Source organism: Pseudocercospora fijiensis (assembly GCF_000340215.1).
Source record: "Pseudocercospora fijiensis CIRAD86 unplaced genomic scaffold MYCFIscaffold_6, whole genome shotgun sequence".
NCBI lineage: Eukaryota > Fungi > Ascomycota > Dothideomycetes > Mycosphaerellales > Mycosphaerellaceae > Pseudocercospora > Pseudocercospora fijiensis.
Window position 1 is genome coordinate 2,039,741 of NW_006921537.1, and position 9,791 is coordinate 2,049,531.

The following is a 9,791-nucleotide window of genomic DNA, read 5'->3' on the forward strand; positions in this document are numbered from 1 at the left end:
TTCGAGCTGCGAGGACTTGATCAAGTCACATATCATGAACCTGTCTATTCATTTTGCGCGACTTGATCCGATTGAATCGATCCTCTCCTCAGTCTAGGCATATAGGTAGCCAAGTCTTACATGGGAATGCAGGTCGTACATGAATGGCCCGTCGGGTTGTTGTCGAGAAGAGAAAAGATCGCACGTTCGAGGAATGACATTGTGAGTCTTGATAGTGCCGAATTGCAGGCGAGCATGTACTTACATTTCACCTGCGAGGATCAAGTTTCAGTTGAGGATTTGAGGTGAATGCATATATTCAGTACTTGTTCGCATTCATCACGAGGGTTTTGTTGTTACATACCAGAACCTCAAACTCGAATTCTTCCTACCAACCATCATCATCCCGTCCCTCCTGTCGTCCCTCATCATAAGCATCATCAACATCATCCCCAAACCTCTCCACATCACCCACCTTCTTCCCCATCCAACCCGCCACCCTCTCCGGAGCATCCTCCACATCATCCACAGCATCATCCCAACGGTTCTCAACCCGATCTCCAAACCTCTCAACCCGTTGCTCAACATCCTGCGGAAAATCTTCCACATCCTGAACTTTCTCTCCCGTCCATCTCGCGGCATCATACGGAGCATCTTCAACTCTCTCCCCAAATCGATCGAAACCCTGTTCCATACGATTTTCAAATCCATCAAATCGTTCTTCAGCACGATATTTGTCCTCTTCGAGATCCTCTTTGACTTCATGACCTTCGTGCATCAGAAAAGCCCCACCGGCCAAACCGGCTGCTACACCTAACGCTCCACCGATCAATCCCTTGTGAGATTTCTTCTCGTGGTGTGGTGCGTCGCCTTGAGGTCCCGTTGGATAACCTCCTCCTTGTCGTTGTTGTTCATACCCACCCGGCCCTCCGGGACCTCCGTATGCGCCTCCCCCGTACCCGCCATCGTAAGCTGCTCCTTGACCTCCATACCCGCGGGGAAACTCGAAGGTACGTTCGCCGTTCTCGGGGTTGATGAAGATGTAGCGGTTTTCTTGAGGGATCCATTCTGCGCGCCAGGGGTAGGGGAGTTGAGGTGGTGGTGGGGGCTGGATGAGAAGGTGTCATGTCAGTTTTGAGGGGATGGAATTACTGAGGTGATGGGATGGAATAATACTTGGTTGCTATATCCACCGCCGTAGCCGCCGCCGCCTTGATTATAGTAGGACATCCTGTCTTGGTTTGCTTGGTGAGTTTGTGGATGGTTGAGCTGTTGTTAGGCAGAGTGTGAGTGAGCAGAATGTTTAGGTCTTGGTGAAGAAGTGAAGAAACGCGAGGAAACCATAAATACTTATCCCACTTCGAAACACGCTGTCAGAACAGTGGTGAGCTGTTGTGCCAGCATGCAGGGCAGCAGCTCGAGCCAACCTGACACAACGGGCCATTGGTTCCAGAACCGGGGCGAAGCTGTCAATACGAGCTATACCGTTGCAAAGCAATGCCAGCGAGCCGGCAATGAGAACTTTCAGCTTACGCCATGGCTATCACGGGGGCTGCGTCAGCAATGGCCGGACATTTTGAGCGATTTATGTACAGGCGGGAGGCTGTGTTGATAAATTCACCAACATCGTCACTAAAACAAGGGAGGAAGGAAAGCATATCGTACTCAAGCCTCGCCAAGAGATGCCAAGCCTTTTGCATATTGCCGAGTACAAGGCTACATGTGTACAAGTTCTCGTTTCAGCAGTCCAACGCGTCGCATTGCTGTCTCATTAATATGACCCATCGAATGCCAGAAAGACAATTGGATGGTAGTCATCAGCCATGAATGTATAGAGTTTTGAGCGCCGAAAAAAACTCTCAGCTCGTTCATGCTTGAGCTGCTCCAACTCTCGCGTTTACCCCTCTCACAGCCTGTGGTGTGTTCTCGAGACTCTTGCCTGAATCTGTACCATTTGTCGTGCTATACGCTCACTGCTAGCCTGTACATCTTCCAAGGACAAGCCTAGGCTTGCAGGCGTCGGGTGTTCATATCTGCTTCGCACGCTGCATTCCAGCAATCTTCTGCTCTCTAAGCGCAGGACACACCGTAGGTAGCGTAGTCAGGATTCCAGAAGGCGCGTTGTTCCGCTTTTTGAAAGCCTTTCAGACCTTTACGATCATAATTTGGCCCTCTCCAGCACCGTGTTGAGGCGTCGCAGCACAACCCTGTTTGGATTGACATTGCCACAGCAGGTGCGGCCTATTCAACGCTGGACGGGTCATCTGTTCCCCTTGTTTCAAGCTGCCCATTGTTTCTTCGGTAGCCGAAGCAGCTTGCGGTGCTTTGAACGTCGGCGTGACTTTGGACAAGACTTCCACGTTCCGATTTCAGTAATGGTCGACGGCGTTCAGCAGCCTTGAGATCTTGGGCCGGATGCATGAGTCTCGGCCTCACTCTGAAAGCTAGCCCGAAACGAGCGTCTGTGGTGAATTTTGAGAATCATAGTCTCTTCATGATTCTTCCCTGGTCGCACGTGCTTTATCCGGGAGCGGCGCATTCGTCCAATGCAGCCATGATGCTGTCGTAATCCGACCTCGTACCTGCTTGGAAAGCTCCAGGACGATCGAATCTTTCATCAATGTCCATCTCGTCATTTGCAACTCCATTCTTGTCACCATTGACAATCCCGTTGGCAATATGTCCATTCCCGAACGCTAGTCCATTGGGAGTAGGTTTCCGCACCAGATCCGGGTAATGGCTGAGCATGACCCTTTCGCCCAAAAATCGCTCATGCTTGAGATAGTGATCTTGCAAGCCTACGCCGAGCCGTAGATCTTGCATGTTCAGTGGGTTCGTCTTTGCCATCATTTCCATTTCTACTGGAAGCAGACCTCCGGCATTCCTCTGCAGCACACCGCGATCCGCGTCGTCCTCTTCTTTCCTGAGCTGCTTCTTGAATTTGTGAGTCTGAATGCCGTCTTTCCCAGCTGCGTTGCTCCTCGCATGTCCAAGTAAAGCCCCAAGTACACCTTTCATGAAGACCTCTGCGGCTTGCTCGACCAACTCCGCGCAGGGTTGCACTTGTCCTTGCTGCACGCCACCTGTGAGTCCTTCCCTGTAACAGATAGGCTCGATGCGATTTTGCATGTCCGCTTGCGCTGGAAACTCCAATTGCTCAGCTGCAAGAGGTTGCGCATACAACCTATGTATCTCAACCTCAAAATTATTTCTGGCCAATCCACTCGCTCCTCCGCCACTTGGCCCTGCTCCTGTCGCACTTTGCGGTTCCGCTTGCGTAGAAAGTGTTTGTGCTCCGCTTGGCCTGATTGTGAGCTCCGTGCTGTAGTCCAAGGCCTCGCGAAACCCGTCATTGACAGCTTTACTTGGATCCTTCAACCCTTTGATGCGCGCACGATCTCTTGGACCAATCGTCATGATCTCTTTCTTGAGTCTTTCTTCCGCCTTATCGTTTGCGCCTGAGCCTCCTGCCGCATTCTTGCTCGTGCTGGTGGGCTTGTCTGTTGCGACAACCCACGGTGCGACTTCTGTGGGCGGAGGATCCCGTAAAGTGTTGGCATATATGGCTGTGAGGAGCTGATTGTGCAGGATCAAGATCGAGGGAGGACCTTTGCTCGAGTCGCCAGAGGTAGTTGTACTCGGCGCAGAGGAGAGTATGGGTTGGAGGACCCATGACAGCTCGGCTTGGTTAATACAGCCGCGCACGAACTCGCTGAAGGCAGTCTTGTACTCGGCCCAGTTGTCGCCCAGCGCGCTCTTTAATTGCGTATAGATTGGCTCAACATTGATGCGCTCAACCTGCGCCCTGCCCATAGCAGATGCAGCACCTGCGACGCCATTCTTTGCGACCAGGCCGACCGGTTGCGCCTTGGTGAGGTTTGGCGAGATGGTCGATAAAGAGAGGTCGGCCGGATCCATGTTGGCGGTATGAGTGAGTAGCCTTGAATTGGCGCTGGCGCAAGGCGTTCGTATTATCGCATCGTTCGCGTGTTGTATATGCGCGTGTGATGGCGCAGCGAGTTAGAACTACTGGTTGGGGGCTGGAGTGAGGTCTGAAAGCTTGTCGCAAAGCGGCGCAAATAGAGAAACAAAGTATTGCTATGCTGATAGAGTGAATACTACATGGAACAAGGCAGAAGACCAGAAAATCCGTGACTGTCAACCGGTAATGGCTTCATATGCATTGTATGCGTGTGGAGGACGTGGAGTCGTAGCCGTCAATTGACATCGGCTGTTACTTCCCGAAACGCCGCCCACCAGCCAGACAAGGTATCAAAAGCGCATGGATATTACTATATATGCTCTCGCAAAAGTACGATTTCTACTATTACCTGTGACCACTATATGGCTTATTACACGGGCATACACACATTTGTAAAATTTATTGCGAGGACGTCATGGTTCTGAGAGAGATCAAGCAAGTCCGACCAACGCTGGTCAAAAGTTATAGGCAATCGATGATATTGTGCACGGCAGTGCTGTTGTCTTCAAGTATCTACCCAATACAAGGCCTTTCTGGCCAGGTGAAAGTAGCAAGTAGGTATAGTAAAAATTGGCGTGGCGCCGTCGGCCGCTCTGATTCCACAAGAGCGCCACCTTGTAAACCCATCTTCGCGTTGAAATATGCTCATTCCGTCTCCATTCTGACTCCTCGCTTGGTCTTAAGATGCCAAGTTGTGATACGGACGCCCTCCCAGTTCCACTAGAGGATTTTCCTGTCCTCTATCCTTGGTCGCTAAAACGCTAAATCAAAATGTTGTTGCAAATTGGACATGTGAAACCGATAGTGTAGCCAGTGATGACCGTTGAGGTCAAGTCCAGTCCCAAAGACGCGCTCCCAGTTTAGAGGTCGAGACTTAATCGACTTCTTCAATCCTACTTTTACTGTCGACCGAATCGTCATCAACCGGGTCAATGTCCGGCCAGTCAACCCACTGCCAGTGTTCTGAATGGTCGATGGGCTCAACACGCATATTACCTCCTTCGTCTATTCCTTCTTCCGGATGAACCATTACCTTCGCGCCAACTGCAGCGCTTTGCACGCGAGAAGATACTGGCAGCTGATACTTCAGCACGCCCCGAACGATGAGCTCGAACGGATATTGGATGACCTCCTCCCAGCGCGCACTACCGCCAGATTCCGTCTTGTTGCCTGGCTTTGTCAGGCGCAATTGACCTGTCGACACGTGCTCGTGCTGCTTGATCGGCGACGCCTCGAAGGTGAGCGCCTGATCAAAGCGGAAGACCCTACCGAGAAGCATCGTCTGCGCGTCCTTTTCCAGGTCGGGATCCGAGTCTTTGTCGCCGCCTGGTGGCTTCCAGTGGCCATCGGGATCTTGTGATGGATTGTTTGGGTCACCAGCCTTATCACCCAATGAGCGAAGCCCACGTCGGCCGCGTCTCCTTGGCGTAATGCTCTCATCGGTTTCTGTCTGGTTCTCGCGACCGTTACCCACGTGTTTACTTTTGGCGAACACATTGACATCAATGTCGCTGACCGAGATACCGAGTGTGTTGGGGTTGACTGCGCCGACGAGGATGTCAAGCATGAGCTCCTCCTCGCTCGCCAAGACATTCTGAATCTTGTGAATTTTGACGTCGTACAAGGGCCGATTGGATGCAAAGACGAAGCAGATGGCTGACACAATCACCAGTATGACGACAAGGGTCGTTAGCAGGCAGGCACCAAGCCTGCCACTACAGCACCAGCGACCACGGGTGTTACCATCATCGTAATCGTCCATGGAATTTTGGCTGATGCTACCAGCGAAGCGATGGTGGTGCATATACCGCCGTGGGGTCCTCACGGTACCGACAAGCGGCGTCCGTTCATCGTCGGCATTCTGTTCGGCATCGAAGTCGTAGGGTTCTTGTTTCTTGGATCCAGAGAGGAAGCTCCGAGGCTGAAAGTGCATGTTCTGCGGACTTCTTGGGGAAGTGGGTCGCGTACGACCATGATTCAGATGACTGTTGCGCAGCTTTGTTGCTTGCGTGAAAGGAGAGTCTTGCTGATCGTACGAAGCTGAGTGGTGTGCACCTCTACCGTGTCGGCCAAAGTGCCTCGGGGTGTTGGATCTGATTGTGCCATTATTGCTGTCGGGCGTGTCCGGATCAAGAGCATTGTAGGGGTTGGTCGAAAATTTCATGCTTCGTTTGCCGCCCACGCGCCTCTCTTCAAAGGGGTCGCCATACGGACGAATGCGCTGCTGGTCGGCGATGCTATGCGATGAAGTGACGCTTGGCGTTCTTGAGTGATGTCGCTGCCGTCGTTGCGGCTCTGGTGGATTCGACTCGTAAACGAACGTCTCGTCGGAGTCGGATGTATTCGCGTCTTCTACCGCATTGGCCACTCTTGCCTCGAAGATGTCGGCTTTGGAAGTGGCTTTGCGCAAATATTTGTTAGGTCGTGGTCGAGGTATGATTGATGAAACAGTTCGCCTAATAGAAGAAGCAGAAAACAACGCATCGCTTGCAGAACTGCCCTCCTCCTCGAAAGAAGACGAAGACCAGGCAATAGGCGCCATTGATGAGAACGCCCTGCGAAGTCCAGGGAAGTAGTTGCGCGACGTTCTCGTGGGTGTGCCTATCAAGGTCTGCCGCCCATCTCGCGTCATCGAACGGTGAAGCGCTTCATAAGCAGGCCCAAGCAGACAGCGATCGTTGCGTTGATGATGAGGAGAATGAAATGTATAATACATACCTGTGCCTTGCGTCACGCTCCTCGTCTTGCGATCAGCCTTTTTGCGCTCCTTCTTTGGCCGTATAGTCTCGTTGCTGGGTTTCAGCCTTATAGCACCACTGTCTGAAGCACGGAGATTTGAAGAGTCTCGAGCGGGAGCGAGTCCAGATTGCGGAATCGATGCCACGGTCTCGGTCTCCACTGTCATGTTCTGCTTGCCAGCTTCTTGGCGGGCTTTGGCAGATGCAATGGGGTAGCTGCCTTTGCCAGAAACACTCGTTGTTTGAGATCTTTTCGCTTGCGAGTTGACTGCGCCTTGTGACTCGCGACGGCCCCGAGGCTTGCTGCTATCGCTCTTATTTCCTGCACTTTCGCTACCACTTTCGCCAGGCGTCTCTCGTTCTACCTTCATGTCGCCCTTGACCGGCGATGGTTTGGCGTCATCCTCGGTCACTTTTGTGAGCGGCTTGAGGTCTGCGGCGGCCTGTAGGGCAGCAGGACTTGGTTCCTGAGCATCAGTGCTATTCTCCTGCACTGTCTCCAGCATCGACTTCCCACTCGGTCCTCGAGTGGATGCCTTGGGAGGTGGTGGTGCTTGCAATTGCACTTCAGGCCTTCGAGCATCCGCTGCTGGCTGACCTGGTGGCATTGCTGAGCCCGATTGAGGTGTCGCGCTCAGTACCTGAATGCTAGGTGCTTCGGGCTTCTTGGCGGCAACGGCTGATCCACGCCTGGAACTTGGTCCAGATGGTGGGGGTGACTTGAGACGTGGTGACATTGGCCATTGTGGTGTGTTGTCGCCCGTGCCTGGCGCCGCTTTGGGTGCTTGTCTGGCAGGTAGCTTTGAGACTGCTTCCGACAATGTGGGGCCCTTTTGCGACAGGTGGGGAACGCTCGAGGCGGATAATGCTCGTTGTATAGCCGCTGCGGACGGCTGCGTTGACAAGGCAGCAGAGAGTTGCTGCGGCTTGTCTTGTCGTATGGGTGAGGCATTCCGAGAGGATCTTGGGCTTTGTGCAGCGGGAGAAGCAGCAATTGGCGTGAGGTTACTGCTCGAGGACTTCCGCAGTGTGGGTATCCGTTCGGCCGAATTCAGTGATGTGTTTTTCGTCTGCGGTATCGATGGCTTTCGCGCTGTTGCTGTTGCTGGCGTCGGTGTACTCGCTCCACTGCTCCCATTCGCACTTCCACCAGCACTGGGCGGCTCGGGTGTCTCTGCCTGGGCGGTGATGGAGCGGGACTGTGCTCCGCTATCTTTGTTCGGCATTGCGACTTCGATGTACTGTTCCAACTTCCCAAGACCAAAGCAGCGTCGGTCCCATCATGTCAGAATATGGTGGCGTGTCGCGTCACGACGACTCCATGTTCGCGCAGAAATCGACGTGGACAAAAAGCTAGTTTGGGGAGGCGGGTATGGATCAGGATTGGTGGTGTAGCGCGAGTCGGAGCAGTTCGCGCGAGTGATTGGGTAGAGCGAGGGTGCGGTGCGGTGCGGTGCAGTGCGCAAGGTGTGAGGAGTGAGGTATGGGGAGTAGTGAGGTGTAAATAAAGTATGAGTGGAATGGATGGCCGGATGGAAGCAAAGGCAGCGCGCAGGCCAGGCCAGGCCAGGCCAGGGAAGCGATGCGATGCGATGCGGAAGCAGAGTCTGTCAGTCTCAGAGTGTCAGACTCGCGATGCGCAAACAGTACACGACACGTCGCCGGGGCTGCAAGGCTGTTCGAACACCGAAGCAGCGGGAGCAGTGGACGCATGCAATGTGCCGCCGTTCTACAACGTAAGGCCTGCGTATGTGGCGCAGAAAATAGGAACGAGAATCGCTCGGCCTCGGACCTGACGAGCATTATGTGCTGCCTCACACTACCAAGCCTGTGAGAGCCAAGCCTGCGAAGCCACAGGTAACAACAGATGGGATAGGATAGGATGGGATGGGAACATTGGAAGACTCCTCACGCCACGCCCGGCCCGCATCAATACTGCGAGTCTATAACCGCATGAACGGCACGCTTCTTAGAAGAGTGTCGCCGTCACCATTCTGTTCACCGCTCCGCCGGAAGCAAGGCCTGCCCGCTGTCACTCACTCACTCACTACTACTCACTCACTCCACGTCACATGGTGTCTGAACAGACCCTCGCTTAGCGCCATACGCATACTACTGCATACATGTACGCATCACGCTGCCTCGCGCGACGTGACATGCTCTCACTCGCCAGCAAAAGAAAACGCCACACAATCCCCTCACTAGCCTCAGCGGCTGCTGACTCGGCACCTCGCGCGTGGGAAGTAGTGGCCATCTGCCGCTGAACTGATCTTCCGTGGTGACCCGTTCTGGCTCGGCACACGAGCAGAGTCGCATCCACATCGACCTATGCACTGCTCAAGGCCACCTCCATCGGCACCCTCTGTCATTTTCAACCCATGAATCCTTGAAAACCCGTGTGTCTTGCCTGCGAGCCGCACAACAACGTGGCCCAAACACCTCGGCCAGACCCTCGTGAGACTGTGCCTCCGACGGCGCAGTCACACCAATGACAAAGCGTGGACACAATATCTACGATACCATTCCTCCCTGCACGTATGTAGTGGTCTAAGCGAAAGGGGGGAAAAAAGAAAAAATCACGTAGTAGGAAGAGGAGGAATAAAACAGGTTTTCTAACAGTCAAATTCCTAGGATTCTGTAGGCTGCAGGATAACCCCATCCTCATCCTCATCTGACCTGAGAGCAGGTATTTGCAACCATCGTACAAAGCCATTGACCTCATGTCATTCACGCGACCTCCTGACCTCGCATATGTACACAGCGTTCTGCAATCGAGAAGCAAGGAGAGGGTTTGTACATACGAACAAACGGCCGCTGGTTACACGAACCTGGTCAAGTCTGAAACAGGTCAAGTACCGTACAGGCAGGTGCTGCCTGAGGGGAGTACAGTACAGAATTTGGTGCTTGTCTGCCGTTCTTCCTGCCTGCCGTTCTTCCTGCCTGTATTCGATCCAATACTTTTATTCTGGCACGTGTTTTCTTTTTCTTTCATCAGGATTTGTATGATAAGCGCATCTTTAGACCAATCCCTGGCAACTCGGATAACGTGTAAACAACGCGACGTCAAACGCATGCTCGCGCTGACTGATCCA

General features: G+C 53.2%; 3 protein-coding genes across 3 annotated transcripts; all 3 read right to left on the reverse strand.

Annotated features, from left to right (window-relative positions):
* Positions 1-299: 299 nt before the first annotated feature.
* MYCFIDRAFT_211751 (uncharacterized protein) lies at positions 300-1,313 on the reverse strand. The gene is made up of 2 exons (XM_007930189.1): positions 1,156-1,313; positions 300-1,087 (listed from the first exon to the last, which is right to left on the reverse strand). The coding sequence occupies exons 1-2, from the start codon at positions 1,207-1,209 to the stop codon at positions 368-370; spliced, it is 774 nt and encodes a 257-aa protein (XP_007928380.1). The 5' UTR covers positions 1,210-1,313; the 3' UTR covers positions 300-367.
* Positions 1,314-2,499: 1,186 nt separating this feature from the next.
* MYCFIDRAFT_197912 (uncharacterized protein) lies at positions 2,500-3,897 on the reverse strand (the record flags this gene model as incomplete). The annotated part of the gene is made up of 1 exon (XM_007930190.1): positions 2,500-3,897. One exon carries the CDS (start codon positions 3,895-3,897, stop codon positions 2,500-2,502), a length of 1,398 nt encoding a protein of 465 aa, XP_007928381.1.
* A 528-nt stretch (positions 3,898-4,425) lies between these two features.
* On the reverse strand, positions 4,426-8,195 carry MYCFIDRAFT_86454 (uncharacterized protein). Its single transcript, XM_007930191.1, has 2 exons — positions 6,680-8,195; positions 4,426-6,361 (listed from the first exon to the last, which is right to left on the reverse strand). Exons 1-2 carry the CDS (start codon positions 7,923-7,925, stop codon positions 4,836-4,838), a joined length of 2,772 nt encoding a protein of 923 aa, XP_007928382.1. The 5' UTR covers positions 7,926-8,195; the 3' UTR covers positions 4,426-4,835.
* Between the last annotated feature and the right edge of the window lie 1,596 nt (positions 8,196-9,791).